General features: G+C 42.6%; 1 protein-coding gene across 2 annotated transcripts in view; it reads right to left on the reverse strand.

The window, feature by feature from the left end:
• Window positions 1–25,940, reverse strand: part of SLC3A1 (solute carrier family 3 member 1) — a 186,386-nt gene that overhangs the window by 153,569 nt on the left and 6,877 nt on the right. For both annotated transcript variants that reach the window (XM_068127931.2, XM_068127930.2), the window contains exons 3-4: window positions 14,261–14,415; window positions 2,090–2,215 (exon numbers count right to left, since the gene is read on the reverse strand). In XM_068127931.2, coding sequence (XP_067984032.1) covers window positions 2,090–2,215; window positions 14,261–14,415 — 281 coding nt within the window. The remainder of the gene's footprint in view (window positions 1–2,089; window positions 2,216–14,260; window positions 14,416–25,940) is intronic.

Genomic DNA, 25,940 nt, shown 5'->3' on the forward strand with positions numbered 1-25,940 from the left:
CCCATCATCACGAGGGAACCTGGGCATTATCCGGCCTTGCCCTGATGAAACAGAGCAGCACCATCATCATGAGGGAACCTGGGCATTATCCGGCCTTGCCCTGATCAAACAGAGCAGCACCATCATCACGAGGGAACCTGGGCATTATCCGGCCTTGCCCGCATCAACCAGAGCAGCACCATCATCAGGAGGGAAGCTGGGCATTATCCGGCCTTGCCCTAATCAAACAGAGCAGCACCATCATCACGAGAGAACCTGGGCTTTTTCCGGCCTTGCCATAATCAAACAGAGCAGCACCATCATCACGAGGGAACCTGGGCATTATCCGGCCTTGCCCTGATCAAACAGAGCAGCCCCATCATCACGAGGGAACCTGGGCATTATCCGGCCTTGTCCTGATCAAACAGATCAGCCCCATCATCACGAGGGAACCTGGGCATTATTCCGCCTTGCCCTGATCAAACAGAGCAGCACCATCATCACGAGGGAACCTGGGCATTATCCGGCCTTGCCCTGATCAAACAGAGCAGCACCATCATCACGAGGGAACCTGGGCATTATCCGGCCTTGCCCGCATCAAACAGAGCAGCACCATCATCAGGAGGGAACCTGGGCATTATCCGGCCTTGCCCTAATCAAACAGAGCAGCACCATCATCACGAGAGAACCTGGGCTTTATCCGGCCTTGCCATAATCAAACAGAGCAGCACCATCATCACGAGGGAACCTGGGCATTATCCGGCCTTGCCCTGATAAAACAGAGCAGCACCATCATCAAGAGGGAACCTAGGCATTATCCGGCCTTGCCCTGATCAAACAGAGCAGCACCATCACCACGAGCGAACCTGGGCATTATCCGGCCTTGCCCTGATCAAACAGAGCAGCGCCATCATCACGAGGGAACCGGGGCATTATCCGGCCTTGCCCTGATCAAACAGAGCAGCCCCATCATCACGAGGGAACCTGGGCATTATCCGGCCTTGCCCTGATCAAACAGAGCAGCACCATCATCACGAGGGAACCTGGGCATTATCCGGCCTTGCCCTGATCAAACAGAGCAGCCCCATCATCATGAGGGAACCTGGGCATTATCCGGCCTTGCCCTGATCAAACAGAGCAGCCCCATCATCACGAGGGAACCTGGGCATTATCCGGCCTTGCCCTGATCAAACAGAGCAGCACCATCATCACGAGGGAACCTGGGCATTATCCGGCCTTGCCCTGATCAAACAGAGCAGCCCCATCATCATGAGGGAACCTGGGCATTATCCGGCCTTGCTCTGATCAAACAGAGCAGCACCATCACCACTAGCGAACCTGGGCATTATCCGGCCTTGCCCTGATCAAACAGAGCAGCCCCATCATCATGAGGGAACCTGGGCATTATCCGGCCTTGCCCTGATCAAACAGAGCAGCCCCATCATCACGAGGGAACCTGGGCATTATCCGGCCTTGCCCTGATCAAACAGAGCAGCACCATGATACACATCAAACCATAATTCCATTAAAAGCAAATGAAATATTGTATAAAATTCCACTTCTGTACGAACACGAGCCTGGAAGTAACTTGCTTGGGAGGCAAAATGGCTCCATGGAGACCACATGACACAGATTAACCAATCACGCAGCCAGATCGCTCTGTACAAGCAGAACAATAGATGACCAGACTCTCTCTAGATACGGCACTGGTCAGGCCCATTATGAAACCGAGTCTAAACAGCTCAAAGATAACCGCAATACTACCTGTCGTAACCACAATACTAACAAACCACAAATTTGCTACCTGTCGGTCATTTGATGGATAATAAAGTTCATGAGTCAAAGTGCCATATTCATATTTGGCAAACTACTTCCTTGTATACATTTGCTACATCTCTCCAACATTCAAGATTACTAGACTCAGACTTAACAACATTATTTTTCCTCTCATCAATATCAACATGTTTTTTCAGACTATAACATCCATTATTTCCAAGTTTTCTCCACTTACTTTTGCTGCTCCAGATGCAATTCAGTACGTCTAATACGACATGGATACCGGATACAGGCGATACTCGCATATACAGTATAAACAGGTGACTGTGCCCACCTCTGCTTCCTTGAAGACCTCCGGGTTGGTAAAGTTGAGATCAGGTTGTTCAGGAGAAAATTGGTGAAAGTAGCATTGCTTACGAAGATCATCATATGTCCAAGCAGACCCACCAAATTTGCTTACCTGTCAAACAAGAAAAGACTTCTTCAACACAGATGTAACACAGCATATTACTTTCAAGTATGGTTATCTTACCCACAGTGGCAGGTACCAGACAAAATTCTAATGTTGGAATGGGCAAAAGATAAAACAAGAAGACGTCATGCGCAGCATGATACTTGCAAAATCCACCCTCCCCCAAAAGTTTTCCAATGATACATGATGGCCTATGTTGACCTTTTGGCCTATGGTGACCTCAAAAATACTTGGTGGTTGAATTCAGTAACCAGATATGCAAGTCCTCTTCAAATTTCACATCAATTAGATGAAAATTTAGGATTTTAGAAATGTGGCCTATGTTGAACTTCCGATGTTGACTTCAAATATACTAGGTGGTTGAATTCAGTGACGAGATATGCAAGTCCTCTTCAAATTTCAAGTCATTCGGATAAAAATTGAGGATTTTAGAAATTTGGCCTATGTTGACCATTTGGCCTATGTTGACCTTTTTGCCTATGTTGACATCAAATATAGTTTGTGGTTGAATTCAGTGACGAGATATGCAAGTCCTTTTCAAATTTCAAGTCAATTGGATGAAAATTGAGGATTTTAGAAATTTGGCCTATGTTGACCTTTTGGCCTATGTTCACCTAAAATATAATTTGTGGTTGAATTCAGTGACGAGATATGCAAGTCCTTTTCAAATTTCAAGTCAATTGGATGAAAATTGAGGATTTTAGAAATTTGGCCTATGTTGAGCTTTTGGCCTATGTTAACCAAAAATATAATTTGTGGTTGAATTCAGTGACCAGATCTGCAAGTCCTCTTCAAATTTCAAGTCAATCAGATGAAAATTGAGGATTTTAGAAATTTGGCCTATGTTGACCTTTTGGCCTATGTTCACCTAAAATATAATTTGTGGTTGAATTCAGTGACCAGATATGCAAGTCCTTTTCAAATTTCAAGTCAATTGGATGAGAATTGAGGATTTTAGAAATTTGGCCTATGTTGACCTTTTGGCCGAAGTTGACCTCAAGAATACTTGGTGGTTGAATTCAGTGACCAGATATGCAAGTGGTCTTCAAATTTCAAGTCAATCGGATGAAAATTGGGGATTTTAGAAATTTAGCAAATTTGGTGACCTTTGGCCATGTTGACCTTTTGACCTATTGACCCCAAAAACAATAGGCTTCTGGCTTTTGACCAACTCTACCATTTGGGGAAGTTTGGTGAAGATCGGTTGAAAATTGTGACCTGTAGGCCGGTGACAAACAAACAAGCAAACAAACAAGCAAACAAGAAAACGTCATGCGTAGCACGATACTTGCAAAATACGCCCTCCCCCAAAAGTTTACCATTGATACAGCAAATTGTCCATTTCATGAAGTTTAAAATTTGCAATCTTGATCAAAGCTCGGGTCAACAGGATGAAAAGTGACGATTTTTCAGATGAAAAATGATGATTTTGGAAGGTTGACCTTCAGTTGACCTTTGACCTTTTGACCTCAAAATAGTTAGTTTCCCTATTTAGTGACTCAATGTGCAAATGCTGTTCAATTTTCAAGTCAATTCGATGAAAATAGAGGATTTTAGAAATTTGGCCTATGTTGACCTCAAGAATACTTGGTGGTTGAATTCAGTGACCAGATGTGCAAGTCCTCTCCAAATTTCAAGTCAATTGGATGAAAATTGAGGATTTTAGAAATTTGGCCTATGTTGACCATTTGGCCTATGTTGACTTCAAAAATTCTTGGTGGTTGAATTCAATGACCAGATATGCGAGTGGTCTTCAAATTTCAAGTCAATCGGATGAAAATTGAGGATTTTAGAAATTTAGCAAAGTTGGTGACCTATGGCCTATGTTGACCTTTTGACCCATTGACCCCAAAACAATAGCCTTCTGGCATTTGACCAACTCTACCACTTGGTGAAGTTTGGTGAAGATCGATTGAAAATTGTGACCTGTAGGCCGGTGACAAACTAACAGAGTCACAAACACAACTGACCAATATACTTGAAAAATCTTCGATTTTGCAAGTAACAAACAAACAGACAGACAGTCACAAACACAACCGACCAATATACTTGAAAAATCTTCGATTTTGCAAGTAATAAACTTAACAACCCAGCAAAGATCAAAGAACTGGACTTCAAACAACAAAGATCGAAGGACTGGAATTCAACCAACAAAGATCGAAGAACTGGACTTCAACAAACAAAGCTCAAATAACTGCACTTCAACCAACAAAGATCGAAGAACTGGACTTCAACAAACAAAGCTCAAATAACTGCACTTCAACCAATAAAGGTCGAAGAACTGGACTTCAACCAACAAACATCAAAGAACTGGCCTTCAACAAACAAAAATCAACGAACTGGACTTCAACCAACAAACATCAAAGAACTGGACTTAAACCAACAAAGATCGAAGAACTGGACTTCAACCAACAAACATCAAAGAACTGGACTTCAACCAACAAAGATTGAAGAACTGGACTTCAACCAACAAACATCAAAGAACTGGACTTCAACAAACAAAATCAAAGAACTGAACTTCAACAAACAAAGATCGAAGACCTGGACTTCAACAAACAAAGATCGAAGAACTGGACTTCAACCAACAAAGACCGAAGAACTGGACTTCAACAAACAAAGCTCAAATAACTGCACTTCAACCAACAAAGATCGAAGAACTGGACTTCAACAAACAAAGCTCAAATAACTGCACTTCAACCAATAAAGGTCGAAGGACTGGACTTCAACCAACAAACATCAAAGAACTGGACTTCAACAAACAAAAATCAAAGAACTGGACTTCAACCAACAAACATCAAAGAACTGGACTTAAACCAACAAAGATCGAAGAACTGGACTTCAACCAACAAAGATCAAAGAACTGGACTTCAACCAACAAAGATCCAAGAACTGGACTTCAACCAACAAAGTTCGAAGAACTGGACTTTAACCAACAAAGATCGAAGAACTGGACTTCAACAAACAAAGATTGAAGACCTGGACTTCAACAAACAAAGATCGAAGAACTGGACTTCAACCAACAAAGACCGAAGAACTGGACTCCAACAAACAAAAATCAAAGAACTGGACTTCAACCAACAAACAACGAAGAACTGGACTTCAACAAACAAAGATCAAAGAACTGGACTTCAACCAATAAAGATCGGAGAACTGAACTTCAACCAACAAAGATCGAAGAACTGGACTTTAACCAACAAAGATCGAAGAACTGGACTTCAACAAACAAAGATTGAAGACCTGTACTTCAACAAACAAAGATCAAAGAACTGGACTTCAACCAACAAAGACCAAAGAACTGGACTTCAACAAACAAAAATCAAAGAACTGGACTTCAACCAACAAACAATGAAGAACTGGACTTCAACAAACAAAGATCAAAGAACTGGACTTCAACCAACAAAGATCGGAGAACTGAACTTCAACCAACAAAGATTGAAGAACTGGACTTCAACCAACAAAGCTCGAAGAACTGGACTTCAACCAACAAAGATCGAAGAACTGGACTTCAACCAACAAAGATCGAAGAACTGGACTTCAACCAACAAAGATCGAAGAACTGGGCTACAACCAACAAAGATCGAAGAACTGGACTTCAACCAACAAAGATCGAAGAACTGGACTGCAACCAATAAAGATCGAAGAACTGGACTTCAACCAACAAAGATCGAAGAACTTGACTTCAACCAACAAAGATCGAAGCACTGGACTTCAACCAACAAAGATAAAACTAGAACGCCACTCAGTAGAGCGCATACTCCCGCTGTGGGTTTAGTTGGAATAATACGTTTTGTTTAACATCCCCTCTCCCCAAAACAATAAATGAAAAAGCAAGTAAGCCCTAACTGTCAGAGAATTTATTTTGATATATCTCAGAATTAGAGGAGGAAAACATCATTTAAGAATAAGAATAAAAGCTTTAATGCAGTAAAACAGAAAAAATCTTTCCCAAAAAAATTTCCAAAAAAAATTCCTGGATCCGGAATAATATCCTGAGCTTCACCAAAAACTAATCAATTCTTCCTTATCCCAAGGGCAATCATCCCACCAACTTTCATCCAAATCCGTTCAGAACTTTTCCAGATATCTTGTTCACAAACACACGAACACACGAACATACTGTTACGGATTCATCACTTTCGTTGTGGTGGTTCTCATCCACTGTAAACATTTTTGGTTGCATGTACTATTATTGTTATCATTTAAGTGAAATAGAGATTACTGTTTTCAAAAGGTAAAAAAGTTAATGTTTTAAAAAGAAACCGGAACCGGACGAAGAGGAAGAAAAGAAAGGGGCGGAGCGAGTGAGTCGGACAAGAAGGAGCCGACCTGCTTTGAGGTCTTGAGCAAACGTTGGCGAACGAGGGTCACGAGTGAACTTTGGGTTTCCTGGGAAAGGGATTCCTGCGACAGAGTTGTTATCGCTGTGACAGATAAACCTGCGTGACAGGTTTTGCGGTTGATTCCGAAGTGAATCATCGGAGTGCCGTTACGCCTCGAGAACGGGCCGTCGGCCATTTTACTCTGCGCAGGATTTGCGCATCGCTCAAGGTTTTTCACCTCGCTCCAACCATTTCAACGCATCCAGCCGTTAGCCTGGTTTGCATGTGTGACGTGGATTTCGAGTGGGAATTTGCGGTTCGCCGTGTGGGGAGCCGTTGAACATCCATACCCAAAGGTGTGATTTCCCAGTCGCCTTTTGAGGACACCTTTGCCCATCTTTGACAGTGTGACTGTCAACCGAACGGGATTCTGTTTTCGATACGACATCGTTCTGACGATCACGGGAGCATGGATCGGCTTTGGCTTGAGGCCGGGATAGAGACATTGGGAATGCTATTTTTCGCTCACTTGGAGCACAGTGAGTTACATTGTACGAAACTGGTGGTACCATCATAGGAATGATATATTGGTTGTACAATTGATTGCTATTGTTATTGTACTGTTATTCTTGTGTGACCTTAATACAATACTTGTTTGTTCGTAACAATTGGTGAGGGTTCAGCATCGATATTTGACATACAGAATAACACATCTTTCTGCCGTGACTCCTCTCGGGGCTCGGAGGCACTGACTGGAGTTTGGGGAGGAGCACGTAACAATACGAACACACACACACACACACACACACACAAGGACGGATACGATTGAATGCATTACTCCCTGGCAGGAATAATAAACCTGAAAATCGCAGAGCCAGAACCAGAATTATTTATTTGGTCTGGGAAGCCAATGCGAGGTTTCTTCTTCTTCAGCCTCTCACAACCCTGGGTGAATATGCGACTTTTTTTTTTTAAGTTGGAATTTTGCCAAATCTGTTTTATTCGTTTGTTAATATACCTCAGCCATTGACAAATCTGGAACTAAGTCTTTATAAGTTCATCAAATACTGACACCGCGAATGACATTCGCTGAAGTAAATGTTGATATCTCTTCTGAGGTAAAAAAAAAAACAAAAAAAAAACTGTTTTAAAGCATTATACGTATCAAACGATACATTTTATGAAACGGGGAAACCGAATACACACTTTGGTGGTTTTACAATGTCAGAATATGTCTTTATTTGAAGAAAAAAATGAACATTGAAGACGACGCTGATAACAAAATACACCGCTCTAATGCATAACCACGAGTTTAAACTACATTTACAACAAATATGAAAACTATTTTCATATCACAATGTTAAATATAGAATACATAGAAGATAATGTTAAAAAGAAATGAGCCCTATCTTCCAATGGTAAAAAAAATCCTTCAAAAAATTCCTGGATCGGGAATAATATCCTGAGCTTCACCAAAAACTAAACAATTCTTCCTTATCCCAAGGGCAGTCATCCCACCAACTTTCATCCAAATCCGTTCAGAACTTTTCCAGATATCCTGTTCACGAACACACGCACACACACACACACACACACACACACACACACACACACACACACACACACACACACACGTGAATGCATTACTCCCTGGCGGGAGTAACAAGCAAGTGAGGAGGGCACCAATAGCAGGAGTGAAAGTCAAAAGAGGGCGAAGGACAAACAAAGGATGTTGGTAAGAAGGAGGGGCAGGGTAGAATGCAAGGGGTGAAAGAGATGGGTACAAAAGAAAACCATCAGGAAGAAAAAAGCTGGAAATTTGGGAGGGGGGCGGGGGGGCGGCTTGTGGTGGGGTGAGGTATGGCAGGGGAAAAAGGTCATGATTTGGGATGGAGGACAATCTGCGATTATCGTGAACAGGTGTTTGGGATTTAGGATGATCTGACATGGTAGTGAACAGCTGTTTGGGATTACAATGTAGCACAAACGACAGAACTAAAAACGTTAAAAAACCACAGCAATAACAATGTAGCACAAATGATAGAACTAAAAACGCTAAATAACCACAGCAATAACAATGTAGCACAAATGATGGAACTAAAACACTAAATAACCACAGCAATAACAATGTAGCACAAATGCTAGAACTAAAACACTAAATAACCACAGCAATAACAATGTAGCACAAACGATAGAACTAAAAATGCTAAATAACCACAGCAATAACAATGTAGAACAAACAATAGAACTAAAAACGCTAAATAACCACAGCAATAACAATGTAGCACAAATGCTTGAACTAAAACACTAAATAACCACAGCAATAACAATGTAGCACAAACAATAGAACTAAAAACGCTAAATAACCACAGCAATAGCAATGTAGCACAAATGCTAGAACTAAAACACTAAATAACCACAGCAATAACAATGTAGCACAAATAATAGAACTAAAACACGAAATAACGACAGCAATAACAATGTAGCACAAATGATATAACTAAAAACGCTAAATAACCACAGCAATAACAATGTAGCACAAATGCTTGAACTAAAACACTAAATAACCACAGCAATAACAATGTAGCACAAATGCTAGAACTAAAACACTAAATAACCACAGCAATAACAATGTAGCACAAACGATAGAACTAAAAACGCTAAATAACCACAGCAATAACAATGTAGCACAAATGCTAGAACTAAAACACTAAATAACCACAGCAATAGCAATGTAGCACAAACGATAGAACTAAAAACGCTAAATAACCACAGCAAGACAATGTAGCACAAACAATAGAACTAAAAACGCTAAATAACCACAGCAATAACAATGTAGCACAAACGATAGAACTAAAACGCTAAATAACCACAGCAATAACAATGTAGCACAAATGCTTGAAATAAAACACTAAATAACCACAGCAATAGCAATGTAGCACAAATGATAAAACTAAAAACGCTAAATAACCACAGCAATAACAATGTAGCACAAATGATGGAACTAAAACACTAAATAACCACAGCAATAACAATGTAGCACAAATGCTAGAACTAAAACACTAAATAACCACAGCAATAACAATGTAGCACAAACGATAGAACTAAAAACGCTAAATAACCACAGCAATAACAATGTAGCACAAATGCTTGAACTAAAACACTAAATAACCACAGCAATAGCAATGTAGCACAAATGCTAGAACTAAAACACTAAATAACCACAGCAATAACAATGTAGCACAAACGATAGAACTAAAAACGCTAAATAACCACAGCAAGACAATGTAGCACAAACAATAGAACTAAAAACGCTAAATAACCACAGCAATAACAATGTAGCACAAACGATAGAACTAAAACGCTAAATAACCACAGCAATAACAATGTAGCACAAATGCTTGAAATAAAACACTAAATAACCACAGCAATAGCAATGTAGCACAAATGATAAAACTAAAAACGCTAAATAACCACAGCAATAACAATGTAGCACAAATGATGGAACTAAAACGCTAAATAACCACAGCAATAACAATGTAGCACAAATGATGGAACTAAAACACTAAATAACCACAGCAATAACAATGTAGCACAAATAATAGAACTAAAACACGAAATAACGACAGCAATAACAATGTAGCACAAATGATATAACTAAAAACGCTAAATAACCACAGCAATAACAATGTAGCACAAATGCTTGAACTAAAACACTAAATAACCACAGCAATAACAATGTAGCACAAATGCTAGAACTAAAACACTAAATAACCACAGCAATAACAATGTCGCACAAATGCTTGAAATAAAACACTAAATAACCACAGCAATAGCAATGTAGCACAAATGATAAAACTAAAAACGCTAAATAACCACAGCAATAACAATGTAGCACAAATGATGGAACTAAAACACTAAATAACCACAGCAATAACAATGTAGCACAAATGCTAGAACTAAAACACTAAATAACCACAGCAATAACAATGTAGCACAAACGATAGAACTAAAAACGCTAAATAACCACAGCAATAACAATGTAGCACAAATGCTTGAACTAAAACACTAAATAACCACAGCAATAGCAATGTAGCACAAATGCTAGAACTAAAACACTAAATAACCACAGCAATAACAATGTAGCACAAACGATAGAACTAAAAACGCTAAATAACCACAGCAAGACAATGTAGCACAAACAATAGAACTAAAAACGCTAAATAACCACAGCAATAACAATGTAGCACAAACGATAGAACTAAAACGCTAAATAACCACAGCAATAACAATGTAGCACAAATGCTTGAAATAAAACACTAAATAACCACAGCAATAGCAATGTAGCACAAATGATAAAACTAAAAACGCTAAATAACCACAGCAATAACAATGTAGCACAAATGATGGAACTAAAACACTAAATAACCACAGCAATAACAATGTAGCACGAATGCTAGAACTAAAACACTAAATAACCACAGCAATAACAATGTAGCACAAACGATAGAACTAAAAACGCTAAATAACCACAGCAATAACAATGTAGCACAAATGCTTGAACTAAAACACTAAATAACCACAGCAATAGCAATGTAGCACAAATGCTAGAACTAAAACACTAAATAACCACAGCAATAACAATGTAGCACAAACGATAGAACTAAAAACGCTAAATAACCACAGCAATAACAATGTAGCACAAATGATGGAACTAAAACACTAAATAACCACAGCAATAACAATGTAGCACAAATGATGGAACTAAAACACTAAATAACCACAGCAATAAGAATGTAGCACAAATGATGGAACTAAAACACTAAATAACCACAGCCATAACAATGTAGCGCAAATGATGGAACTAAAACACTAAATAATCACAGCAATAACAATGTAGCACAAATGATGGAACTAAAACACTAAATAACCACAGCAATAACAATGTAGCGCAAATGATGGAACTAAAACGCTAAATAACCACAGCAATAACAATGTAACACAAATGATAGAACTAAAACACTAAATAACCACAGCAATAACAATGCAGCACAAATGATGGAATTAAACACTAAATAACCACAGCAATAACAATGTAGCACAAATGATGGAACTAAAACACTAAATAACCACAGCAATAACAATGTAGCACAAATGATGGAACTAAAACACTAAATAACCACAGCAATAACAATGTAGCACAAATGATGGAACTAAAACACTAAATAACCACAGCAATAACAATGTAGCACAAATGATGGAACTAAAACACTAAATAACCACAACAATAACAATGTAGCACAAATGATGGAACTAAAACACTAAATAACCACAGCAATAACAATGTAGCACAAATGATGGAACTAAAAACACTAAATAACCACAGCAATAACAATGTAGCACAAATGCTAGAACTAAAACACTAAATAACCACAGCAATAACAATGTAGCACAAACGATAGAACTAAAACACCAAATAACCACAGCAATAACAATGTAGCACAAATGATGGAACTAAAACACCAAATAATCACAGCAATAACAATGTAGTGCAAATGATAGAACGAAAACACCAAATAACCACAGCAATAACAATGTAGCACAAATGATGGAACTAAAACACCAAATAACCACAGCATTAACAATGAAGCGCAAATGATAGAACTAAAAACACTAAATAACCACAGCAATAACAATGTAGCACAAATGATAGAACTAAAACACCAAATAACCACAGCAATAACAATGTAGCACAAATGATAGAACGAAAACACCAAATAACCACAGCAATAACAATGTAGCACAAATGATGGAACTAAAACACCAAATAACCCCAGCAATAACAATGTAGTGCAAATAATAGAAATAAAACACCAAATAACCACAGCAATAACAATGTAGCACAAAGGATGGAACTAAAACACCAAATAACCCCGGCAATAACAATGTAGCGCAAATAATAGAACTAAAACACCAAATAACCACAGCAACAACAATGTAGCACAAATGCTGGAACAAAAACACCAAATAACCACAGCAATAACAATGTAGCACAAATGATGGAACTAAAACACTAAATAACCACAGCAATAACAATGTAGCACAAATGTTGGAACTAAAACACTAAATAACCACAGCAATAACAATGTAGCACAAATGATGGAACTAAAACACTAAATAACCACAGCAATAACAATGTCGCACAAATGATGGAACTAAAACACTAAATAACCACAGCAATAACAATGTAGCACAAATGAAGGAACTAAAACACTAAATAACCACAGCAATAACAATGTAGCACAAATGATGGAACTAAAACACTAAATAACCACAGCAATAACAATGCAGCACAAATGATGGAACTAAAACACTAAATAACCACAGCAATAACAATGTAGCGCAAATGATGGAACTAAAACCCGAAATAACCACAGCAATAACAATGTAGCACAAATGATGGAACTAAAACGCTAAATAACCACAGCAATAACAATGTAGCACAAATGATGGAACTAAAACACGAAATAACCACAGCAATAACAATGTAGCACAAATGATGGAACTAAAACACTAAATAACCACAGCAATAACAATGTAGCACAAATGATGGAACTAAAACACTAAATAACCACAGCAATAACAATGTAGCGCAAATGATGGAACTAAAACACTAAATAACCACAGCAATAACAATGTAGCACAAATGATGGAACTAAAACACTAAATAACCACAGCAATAACAATGTAGCGCAAATGATGGAACTAAAACACGAAATAACCACAGCAATAACAATGTAGCACAAATGATGGAACTAAAACACTAAATAACCACAACAATAACAATGTAGCACAAATGATGGAACTAAAACACTAAATAACCACAGCAATAACAATGTAGCACAAATGATGGAACTAAAACACTAAATAACCACAGCAATAACAATGTAGCACAAATGATGGAACTAAAACACTAAATAACCACAGCAATAACAATGTAGCACAAATGATGGAACTAAAACACTAAATAACCGCAGCAATAACAATGTAGCACAAATGATGGAACTAAAACACTAAATAACCACAGCAATAACAATGTAGCACAAATGATGGAACTAAAACACTAAATAACCACAGCAATAACAATGTAGCACAAATGATGGAACTAAAACACTAAATAACCACAGCAATAACAATGTAACACAAATGCTAGAACTAAAACACTAAATAACCACAGCAATAACAATGTAGCACAAATGATGGAACTAAAACACCAAATAACCACAGCAATAACAATGTAGCACAAATGATGGAACTAAAACACTAAATAACCACAGCAATAACAATGTAGTACAAATGATGGAACTAAAACACGAAATAACCACAGCAATAACAATGTAGCACAAATGATGGAACTAAAACACGAAATAACCACAGCAATAACAATGTAACACAAATGCTAGAACTAAAACACTAAATAACCACAGCAATAACAATGTAGCACAAATGATGGAACTAAAACACCAAATAACCACAGCAATAACAATGTAGCACAAATGATGGAACTAAAACACTAAATAACCACAGCAATAACAATGTAGCACAAATGATACTGGTATTCATCAACAAATAAATGAAAGAGGAAAGCAAATTAATGGTTTTCGTGAATGAGTAAAATGATCATCCAGACAGAAGTGTTTTTATAAACGCTTACCCAATTATTGGGAGGGATGGTGTTGTTGCCTTCAGAGATACAATTTCTCCACATGTAATAATCTTTGTGTGCGTTTTCCCTTTTTCGGCTTTTCTCAAACCATTCGTGTTCGTTACTTGAGTGGTTTGGAACATAATCCATAATGAGCTTCATACCTGCAGAAATGTTGCAATACAGCACATGCATTGTGCAGGTTTTGCTTTGGCTCAACAAACATCCGCACACCTGAGATATTTTACCGACAAGAAAATAAAGTAAAACTGTATTTCGTGAATAAGGTTCAAGCTGGTGTGCTCTTCAGGTGGACCAGTTAACCACTGCGGATTTAGTATAGTTGGTGGTCGAAATCGGTGACCTGATATGCAAATCCTTTTTGAATTTTAAATCAATCGGATGAAAATTGACAATATTATAAACTTGGCCTATGTTGACCTTTTGGCCGATGTTAACCTCCAAAATAATCAATTGTTGAATTCAGTGACGTGATATGTAAATCCTCTTCAAATTTCAAGTCAATCGATTGAAAATTGAGGATTTTAGAAGTTCCACCTAAGTTGTTGACCTTTGGCCTATGTTGACCTTTTGACCTCGATAAATAGGCTTCTTCTTCTTCTTCTTTTTTTTTTTTTTTTTTTTTTTTTGTTTTTTTTTTTTTTTTTTTGTATACAAGATAGAGGCTCGTGAAAGAGCGAACATTAATCACACAGAAAGACAAACCGACACATAAAACATATAACATAGGGAGCGGTAGACAAGATGGGGAGAGAGGGGGAAGGACACAAACACAACATTTGAGAGCAGGGACCGAGAGACATGGAGACATCGAGAGATCTGAGAGAGGGCGAGGGCTTTGGGGGGGGGGCGTGGGAAGGGGGCAGTGGGAGAGGTATAAAACATATGGACACTGCCAGGACTTCCAGGAAAGAAGTTGGAATTTCAAACAAGGTGGATCTGGGGTGAATTAGCGGGGGTAGAAAAGATCAAGGTTTTGGATGGGGGAAGATAAGAGATGGTGGTGAACAGCTGTTTTAAAGACCTGGAGGGAGGAGTGGGATTGAAGGGAGTGAGGGAGTTTGTTCCAGAGGCGGGAGAAAAGAGGAATGAAAGAGTGAAGGTGAGCGGAGAGCCGAGATTTCGGCAGTTTAACCATCAGAGGGTTGCTGGCAGATCTTGTGCGACCTGTAGGAATATTTGGGGGACAGAGCACAGAGAGAGCTGGGGGTGCAAGGCCGGAGAGGAGTCGGTAGAAGACAGAAAGACCACCTACCTGCCTGCGGTGAGTGAGTGAAAGGCCCTCAGAGATAGCTTCATCGCGGGAGATTCCAATAATTCTGAAAGCTTTGGTTTCAACAGCGTGAAGCCGAGCTAGGTGTGAGGCAGGAGCACCGGCCCATAGGGGAGAACAGTATTCCATTGAGCTGCGGATGAAAGCCTTGTATGTGGTGAGGAGCTCAGGTGTGCCGAGGAAGGACTTCGCACGACGGAGGATGCCCAGTCGGCGACTGGCTTTGGAGGCCAGCTTGGAAATGTGGTTTTCCCAAGAAAGATCATGGCAGATAGTGAGACCCAAAATCTTGAGCGACAGAACTTCTTGGAGAGGATTGTTGAGAAAGTAGATGGGAGGGTTGTCCAGTCGATCTTTTCGGAGAGACATAGTAAGAGTGTGAGATTTGTCAGGATTGAAAGACATGTTCCACTTGTTTGACCAGTCTGTGATTTTGTCCAGGTCTTCAGAGAGTGAGGAGGCAGCAGACTGCCGATCTGAGGGAAGAGGAATGGAGCGGCAGAGAGTGGAGTCATCAGCAAAGAGATAGAGAGGATTTTCGAGAGAGTCAGAGAGATCATTGATGAAAACCAGAAAAAGCACGGGGCCCAGAACACTGCCTTGGGGAACTCCAGCCTGAACAGGAAGAGGAGATGAGAGAAACCCATTCAGGGCCACACGTTGACGACGACTAGAGAGGAAGTCCGCCAGCCATGCGTGGAGATTTCCATGGATACCAAAGGAGGAGAGTTTGGTGAGCAGAGCGGGGTGCCAGACCGTGTCGAAGGCACGTGATATGTCGAGGGAGACAGCTCTAATTTCCTGTTTGGCATTGAGGACCTCCATCCATTGTTGAGACAGCAGAAGCAGCATGTCCAGAGTAGAGTGACCTGGTCTGAAACCAAACCCTGGTCCTTATGACAAACTCCACCATTTGGTGCAGTTTCGTAGACATCGGTTTAAAAATTGTGTCCTGTCGGCAATTATAGGTGAGTGGACCAACAAACAAATCGAACCAATCAACACGTAATAACACAAGCGACCAACCAACCAATATACTTGAAAAATCTTCGATTTTTCACGAGTAACAAACTGACAGAGAGGGGTTAACACATAACCTCCGTCCACATACGGTAGCAGAGGTAATGAAGGAGAATACGTGCACATGCATGTTTTCAGCACTTGTGACTGGACATCTGACAAGAACATGCATGTTTTCAGTACATGTGAAGGATTACATCTTACAAGAACATGCATGTTTTCAGTACGTATGAATAATTACATCTTACAAGAACATGCATGTTTTTAGTACATATGAATAATTACATTTTTACAAGAACATGCATGTTTTCAGTACATATGAACAATTACATTTTACAAGAACATGCATGTTTTCAGTACATATGAATAATTACATTTTACAAGAACATGCATGTTTTCAGTACATATGAATAATTACATTTTACAAGAACAAGCATGCTTTCAGTACATATGAATAATTACATTTTACAAGAACAAGCATGCTTTCAGTACATATGAATAATTACATTTTACAAGAACAAGCATGCTTTCAGTACATATGAATAATTACATTTTACAAGAACATGCATGTTTTCAGTACATATGAATAATTACATTTTACAAGAACCAGCATGCTTTCACTACGTATGAATAATTACATTTTACAAGAACATGCATGTTTTCAGTACATATGAATAATTACATTTTACAAGAACATGCATGTTTTCAGTACATATGAATAATTACATTTTACAAGAACAAGCATGCTTTCAGTACATATGAATAATTAAATTTTACAAGAACATGCATGCTTTCAGTACATATGAATAATTACATTTTACAAGAACATGCATGTTTTCAGTACATATGAATAATTACATTTTACAAGAACATGCATGTTTTCAGTACATATGAATAATTACATTTTACAAGAACATGCATGTTTTCAGTACATATGAATAATTACATTTTACAAGAACATGCATGTTTTCAGTACATATGAATAATTACATTTTACAAGAACATGTATGTTTTCAGTACATATGAATAATTACATTTTACAAGAACAAGCATGCTTTGAGTACATATGAATAATTACATTTTACAAGAACATGCATGCTTTCAGTACATATGAATAATTACATTTTTCAAGAACAAGCATGCTTTCAGTACATATTGTTGCGAATATGGAATTTGGCCTCCATATCCGCTTGTAAATATTCCCCTATTTTCTCCAATACTCCCCAACTTTCCCCAATCCCCCATTCCCTAGTCCCATTGCATGTAAATAACAATCAGTAGAGCCGACCTTCCCCTTATTCCCCCATTAAATGTCGTGCCCAGGTCCACCGCACCACACGTAGACAACTTTCGGACATCTTCCTAGTTATTCTTAGTCTATGTCAGTTAAGGCCTCGTCTCCATTAATTATGACTCTTCGTTGCACCAGAATGTGATTATATGGCATCAGTAGTGAGTTTAGGACCTTTCCCATACCTCCTTCCATCTTCTTCCCCAACAATTACAACAACAACAGAGGAGATGGCGGCGGAGCGGGGGAGGATGCGTCCTCACACCGGCTCGATTAGCGCCATTGACCACGCGCTCCACGGGGTTACCACGAAGGGGCTCCTTGTCAGCTCCTCGTCAAGGGCGGAGCCTGGTAAAAACCCCCCGCACGCACCCAATGAGAAGCAACGTGCCGATTCCATCTGGGGCGGCGCTAACGAGCCGAGGGCGTGTCACTCCCCGCCGGATATACGCGGCCCCGCGCCGGATGTGACGTCAGATGCGCCCCCAGCTGGAGAAAGAACGTTGCCTTGCCTACGACCGCTGAGAGGAAGGGAACCCGCCTGAGAAAGAACGTCACCTCTGAGCGCTGCGACGAGACCTCCCCGCATCTCTGGACCGGACCGGGTCGATTCTAACCTTTGAGCACAGGTGCACCTGGAGCCATCGCTACCCGCCTGTCCTTTCCATCAACCCCCGTGTGAGTCAGCCGTTGTCCCGTTTGCCTGTCGTCTGTTGGGGAATAATATAAGATTGTGTCTAAGTGCTTGTCTTTCTATGTTGTACCTCTAGCCCCTGTAATCTAACCTTTTCCGTAACGAATATAATCTCCTCCGGAGGTCTTGAGAACCGTATCCCTGGTGTCGTCATTTTATAACCCAGCCGGGTGTCTTCTTTTTCTTATTGAGCCAGCGTGGCGCGGCTTCGTCAACGTCGAGTATAATCGGTAACTTGTGCAGACGTGGTCATACCAAAACCGCTCGGTAAACTAACATCTAAGCCACGTCTGTAACAATTGGTTGTCAGGAGTTGGATTCGAACCTGGGACTAAATTTATTTAGCCCAAATTTTGGAACACCAATTGTACTATTAGAGTAACAATTGGTGTCGAGGAGTGAGATTCGGACCCGGGACTAAATTAGTTAGGCCCAAATTTTGGGAGGGAAAATCGAGCCGGAGCGCGTACGGCGCTCGACCGAATCGATTCGGAGCGCGGTCCCGCGGTTACTGCGGTCCCGCGGTCCGGTAGGGGAGAGTGAAGCAGGGTCGGTCCAGGACCAAATTGAGGGACATGAGGGACAGGAGGAGAGCGAAGCAGTGAGGGCGGCAGGTTCGCAAAATAGCGTCGTCATGCACGAGGTGGCGGGCGCGCAAAATGGCGCCTCGCACATAGCTACGGCGGCCGCACCCGCTGCACAAGTGGGAGGGATGGCCCAAATGCAGGCCCTCATGGAGCAATTTATGATGCAAATGACGGCCCTTATGGAAAAGAATAGTGAGCAAATAGGGGTAATGGGGAAACGGATGGATGCTCGGAGTGAGCAATTGGGGGTAATGAGGGACGAAGCGAGGGCTCGGAGTGAGCAATTGGGGGTAATGAGGGACGAAGCGAGGGGTACCGGTGAGGGGTTAGACAACGGGATAAAAGAAGTGAAAAATGGGTTAATGGGGGTAGAAAATAGAATGGCTGCCCAGGAGAATCAGATAGAGGGAGTGAAAAATGGGTTAGAGGGGTTAGAAAACAGTATGGAAGGCAAATTGAGGGACATGAGGGACCAAGCGGAAAGGGAAGTTAAACAAATGGAGCAGCAGATAGAGGGGGTCAGAATGGGGGTAGAAACCAAACTGGATGCTCACAGGGAGGAAATGGAGCAGATGAGGGTGGCATCTGGGCAGGAGATGCAAGTGATGGGAGAGGAGATCAGAGGAGGAGTGAGTGAGGAGGTCGGAGGAGTGCGCGAGGAGGTGAGGCACTGTAAGGAGCGCATGGAGAAAGAGGTGAGAAAGGGGACTGTAAAATTACAAGGGGGCATAGAGGACCTGACGCAGGAGGTGGAGCAGCTGACGGTGGGACAGACGGAGTTAGTGGAGCAGGTTCAAAGGAACACTGCGGTATTAGGAGGTTTAAAAGCGACACAAAACGACATAAAAAACGACTTGATAGCGACAAAGAGGGAATGTCAGATGGTACGTGAGGGACTGACAACGAGGTTGGACGAGGTGATAGAGGTAATGGAGACGAAGGACCGGCAGGTGAGGACGCACCTGGAAACGGTCAAGGTAGCCTTAGAGGATGAGCTTGAGGAGACGTACCGGGGAATAAAAGAGGTGAAGCACAAATTAGAAGAAGTGGAAGAAGGGATGAGCGAAATTAAGAAGCGACGGAGAGGGGATAAGAAAGAAATAAAAGAGGAGATAAAAGAATTGGTCCAAAGTCTGTGTTTGGATCGTGATGATGTGCTCATTAACCGGATGAGGGATTCGCAGGTGATGGAGGAGAAGCGAAGAGGAAGAGGACCCGGTGTAAGTGGTGACCAATATGGTCGTGCGTATGATGCGCCAGGGGATTTAATAAGCTTGGGGGTCGAGATAGACCCGGGTGTTCGTGAGAGGCCGTGGGTGAAGTGTGCGACAGGTCTGGTGTGCGAAAAAGGAGGTGTGCGAGAAAGTCCGACTCTGGGGTGTGTGAGGAAAAAGTGCGTGCCAAGGAGTGAGGGTGCTGGCAGGAGTGAGCCGGTCGAAGCGCGTGTGCGAGGGGGTACATGGAAGCGCGGTGTGGTGAGTGTTACAGAGGGTGTGACGGGAGAGTGTGCGCAAGAGTGTGCGCGAGAAAGGTGTGCGCGAGAAAGGTGTGTGACGGACAGGTGCATGAGGAAAGAGTGCGCTGTCAGAAGTAAGGAAGAGTGTCCACCTGTGGTGAGTGTTACAGAGGGTGTAACGGGGGAGTGTGCGAGAGAAAGGTGTGTGACGGACAGGTGCATGAGGAAAGAGTGCGCTGTCAAGGGTAAGGGTGAGTGCGCTGTCAAGAATGGTGGTGAGAGTATTGAGAGTGACAAGGAGAGTGAGTTGGTTGTGACAGGTGAGCGAGGATGTACACCTGGGATGGAAGGATGCACACCTGGAATGGTAGAGCGTGAGTGGGAATGCACGCTGGAGTTGGTGGTGAGGCACGTGGTTGGGTGTGCGAATGAGGGCACACCTGTGATTGTCACAGAGGAGGTGACAGAAGAGGGGGCGCGAAGAGGTGTGTTGGTGAGGTGTGCTACCAACGAATGTGTGCCACAGTGTTCGGTGGTCAGGTGTGTGACCAAGGCTGTGAGTGGAATGGGTGTACCTGGGTGTGAAAGGAAAGGTACAAGGAGAATGGGAACAGCTGCATGTGTGAGCAAGGAACGGGCTGCGGGGTGTAAGCATGCAGGTGAAGCATCGACGTTACACGGGTTAGAGGTTAGAGCGACTTTTAGCCGAAGCGGGCCCTCGGTGCGTGCCGGGCCTCGCTTTGAACGGCCGCGTCCAGGCTCCACTAGGTGGAGCGGGCAGCTGGATAGGAAGGGTCGTCATGGCGACCACGTTTTGTGGAGACGTGCCGGCAGGTCGAGATCGGGACATTGGATGGCTCCACGCCGAGGGGGTGCGTGGGATCTCGGCCCGGGTAAGCCCCCGTCCCTGCACCGAATGCCGGACGCATCCAGCCGCAGGCACAAAACAACCAGCATCCATTGCTTGGCTTTACGAAGCCGGGCTTTGGACAGGGATTGGCGCACCGAGAGGACCTAATAAGTAGACGGGTGATGGTGATAGTGATAGTAGTGATTTGATACAAAATTTAGAAAAGTGAATAGAATTGGCAGTAAATGGAAAATTTTTGAATTGGTTGGAAATCTGGACGAACAAAATTGATAGTGAGAGATGCCCCGCTGTGGTGGGATGGCAACTCTGCCATCCCTCACAAAAAGTGGGGCAAATGCGCTATAGTTTATGGGGTGTATGGCAGTGAAAACTAGCCCGGGTGGGTTAGGTTATATTGATAGGGCCCTAGAAGATGACAGTAGGTGACGTTAAGATTAGTTAGTGACTGATACCTGTAGTGGGGACGCAGGTAGATTAGTATGGATGATAATGACGAGGGAGCGCAATAGTTTAAAGGGACGACTGGGAAGCGCAAGTTTCAGAGGGGAGTAGTTAGCTGAGATGATGCCGTGTGTGTGAGGATTGAACAGGTGAGAATTGAACAGGTGTGATTGCACAGGTGTGCAACTGGACAGGTGTGATTGCACAGGTGTGCAACTGGACAGGTGTGTGGAGCAGTGTATGAGTAGTGAGTGTGTGGATCAGCGCGAATGCGCTTGGGGAGAGAAGGGTGCAGGTGGCACCAGGTGTGAGAGCACAGGTGTGCAGGTACAGGTGTGTGGAGAGAGTTGGAGTGAGTGGTACGGAGTGGTGTGCATGGTGCGAAGGTGTGGATGGGGGAAGAGTGGACCCCTTTCACGAGTACCCGGGGCGGGTAGTGTAAGTGTTAGGTAGAGGGTGCAGGTAAATTGTGGTTGGATATTGGCATTTGTGGTGCGGTTGCAGAATGGTGTTGTGAATGGGTGCATTAGTGTTGTGGAAATGGCTGGGCGTGTAGCCTGTTAGTGCGTGTAGTTGGTTGGGCACTCCACCACTGTGAGGATGTCGGCCAGGTGAGGCCGCAGGTGGGCTCTGGGAGCCGGTAGTTGTGAGTGGGTGCCTGAGGATCCCGGGTGTGGATCGGGCAGCCCAGTGCCAGAGAGGGCACCGAGTGGGGAGAGAGCCAGAGGGCCTTCCCCAGGTAGTTAGGTTACGGTAAGGAGCAGGTAAGCTCGGAGGCAACTACAGTGGTGGAGGTGTGCAGGTGGGTAGGCCCACTGGGAGAGGTACACGCCACAGCCCAGAAATTGTGCGAGGGCACCGGGAGATGAATCGGGGGAGTGAGACCCCAAATTGAAGAGCACCACAGTTTGGCCAATGGGAATTGGTTTTTAGAACCCATTGTGTAAGAGGGCCAATGGTTTGGCCGGAGAAAGACCCCGGGTAGTGTAAAGTTGTTAAAGTCATTTAGGAAATAGTTAGGATTGATGAACCTGTCGCACCATACGCAGCCACTTGCCTGTGGTGATGATGATGACTCCACACCTGTGTTTTCTTTGTTTTGTTGCAGGAGATGAATCGCTGTGTGGATTTGTGAGACGCATCACGACGTGGATGAGACATTGGGGTGATTCCATCTCTCCCTCCCTAGGAGGGACTGATGATGAATTGGTAATGGCAAATTATGATGTTGAGTTGGAGATGGCAAATTTTGATGAGAGTTGAAAATGGCAAATTTGATTGGTTAGGAGGGAGAGAAGACGAATTTGGTTTATGGGAGGAACGGGGAAGACAGTAGGGATGTTTGTTGATGTGTAAAGTAGATGTTTATGGGTAGTGTTGTGTTGTGTGGATACAGTAAGGGGTAAGGGAGGGGCCATGTAGGTTACCTGGTGGGGGGGGGGCGTACGATAGGAACGTACCTGTCTCACCTGGTTCCCATGTGCCCCCAGTGTGCATCACCTTACATTGCGTGCACTTTTGCGCCCTTACCACCTTACTCACTTGTCTGCTTCTTTTGTCTCCCACCTCCGAGGATCTGGCTTTGGGGTAGAGAGAGAGGAGAGAGAGGTGCTGGCTGCGCAGTTGTGGGCCTGCACTTTCGCTGTTTGCTGCCGGGATCGATACACCATATGGACCGCAATGTTTGTGGCCACCCACAATGGACCGCAGTTCGTTTGCGGCCAAGCACCACCCGGGGATGGACCTATGGGTCAACGTGGCACCTATGCCATAAAGGTGAACCACTGTTAATTAACACCACTGAAGGCCACACGAAGAGCAAGAGACACCTGCAGGGTTAGGGGTTGTCGAATTTATTTTTATTCCAATGAACAATGGTGACTGCACCGATTGGTGGTGGGGTGGTGCTTTTGATGCTGGGAAAGGGTGCTCTGCACGTTATTAAAGGCCGTCGGCCACAGAGCACTCGTGGGTTGGTGTATCGATGTTGGCAAGCGCGCTCTCTCTATGCATAACATCTGCATGTGTTCCTCCAAAAACAGGTCCTGGATCGTAGTGTAGATATCAGCGTAATCTTGTAAATAATGCTCCCTACCGGCTGTATGTTTAGTTTGAGAATTCTTTCCGGATTCGGTTATCCTGTGGGTGTGTTTCTGAGAGGAGAAGGGTGCAACGTCGCAGGGGGACATATTTACTCATTTGTGAATATCTGTAAAACTGTCGCACTCAGGGTAGAGTTAATAGTAGAGGGAACTACATTGCGTGCCACACTAAAGTAGGTAAAAATTTATCGGGTCGGGACGCCCCGAGGGTAGAGAAGGGTGCAATGTTGCGAATATGGAATTTGGCCTCCATATCCGCTTGTAAATATTCCCCTATTTTCTCCAATACTCCCCAACTTTCCCCAATCCCCCATTCCCTAGTCCCATTGCATGTAAATAACAATCAGTAGAGCCGACCTTCCCCTTATTCCCCCATTAAATGTCGTGCCCAGGTCCACCGCACCACACGTAGACAACTTTCGGACATCTTCCTAGTTATTCTTAGTCTATGTCAGTTAAGGCCTCGTCTCCATTAATTATGACTCTTCGTTGCACCAGAATGTGATTATATGGCATCAGTAGTGAGTTTAGGACCTTTCCCATACCTCCTTCCATCTTCTTCCCCAACAATTACAACAACAACAGAGGAGATGGCGGCGGAGCGGGGGAGGATGCGTCCTCACACCGGCTCGATTAGCGCCATTGACCACGCGCTCCACGGGGTTACCACGAAGGGGCTCCTTGTCAGCTCCTCGTCAAGGGCGGAGCCTGGTAAACCCCCCCGCACGCACCCAATGAGAAGCAACGTGCCGATTCCATCTGGGGCGGCGCTAACGAGCCGAGGGCGTGTCACTCCCCGCCGGATATACGCGGCCCCGCGCCGGATGTGACGTCAGATGCGCCCCCAGCTGGAGAAAGAACGTTGCCTTGCCTACGACCGCTGAGAGGAAGGGAACCCGCCTGAGAAAGAACGTCACCTCTGAGCGCTGCGACGAGACCTCCCCGCATCTCTGGACCGGACCGGGTCGATTCTAACCTTTGAGCACAGGTGCACCTGGAGCCATCGCTACCCGCCTGTCCTTTCCATCAACCCCCGTGTGAGTCAGCCGTTGTCCCGTTTGCCTGTCGTCTGTTGGGGAATAATATAAGATTGTGTCTAAGTGCTTGTCTTTCTATGTTGTACCTCTAGCCCCTGTAATCTAACCTTTTCCGTAACGAATATAATCTCCTCCGGAGGTCTTGAGAACCGTATCCCTGGTGTCGTCATTTTATAACCCAGCCGGGTGTCTTCTTTTTCTTATTGAGCCAGCGTGGCGCGGCTTCGTCAACGTCGAGTATAATCGGTAACTTGTGCAGACGTGGTCATACCAAAACCGCTCGGTAAACTAACATCTAAGCCACGTCTGTAACAATATGAATAATTACATTTTACAAGAACATGCATGCTTTCAGTACATATGAATAATTACATTTTACAAGAACATGCATGTTTTCAGTACGTATGAATAATTACATTTTACAAGAACATGCATGTTTTCAGTACATATGAATAATTACATTTTACAAGAACAAGCATGCTTTCAGTACATATGAATAATTACATTTTACAAGAACAAGCATGCTTTCAGTACATATGAATAATTACATTTTACAAGAACAAGCATGTTTTCAGTACATATGAATAATTACATTTTACAAGAACAAGCATGCTTTCAGTACATATGAATAATTACATTTTACAAGAACATGCATGTTTTCAGTACATATGAATAATTACATTTTACAAGAACATGCATGTTTTCAGTACATATGAATAATTACATTTTACAAGAACATGCATGTTTTCAGTACATATGAATAATTACATTTTACAAGAACATGCATGTTTTCAGTACATATGAATAATTACATTTTACAAGAACATGCATGTTTTCAGTACATATGAATAATTACATTTTACAAGAACATGCATGTTTTCAGTACATATGAATAA

The sequence above is a fragment of the Myxine glutinosa genome, chromosome 9 (assembly GCF_964187855.1).
Source record: "Myxine glutinosa chromosome 9, kmMyxGlut1.1, whole genome shotgun sequence".
Classification (NCBI taxonomy): domain Eukaryota; kingdom Metazoa; phylum Chordata; class Myxini; order Myxiniformes; family Myxinidae; genus Myxine; species Myxine glutinosa.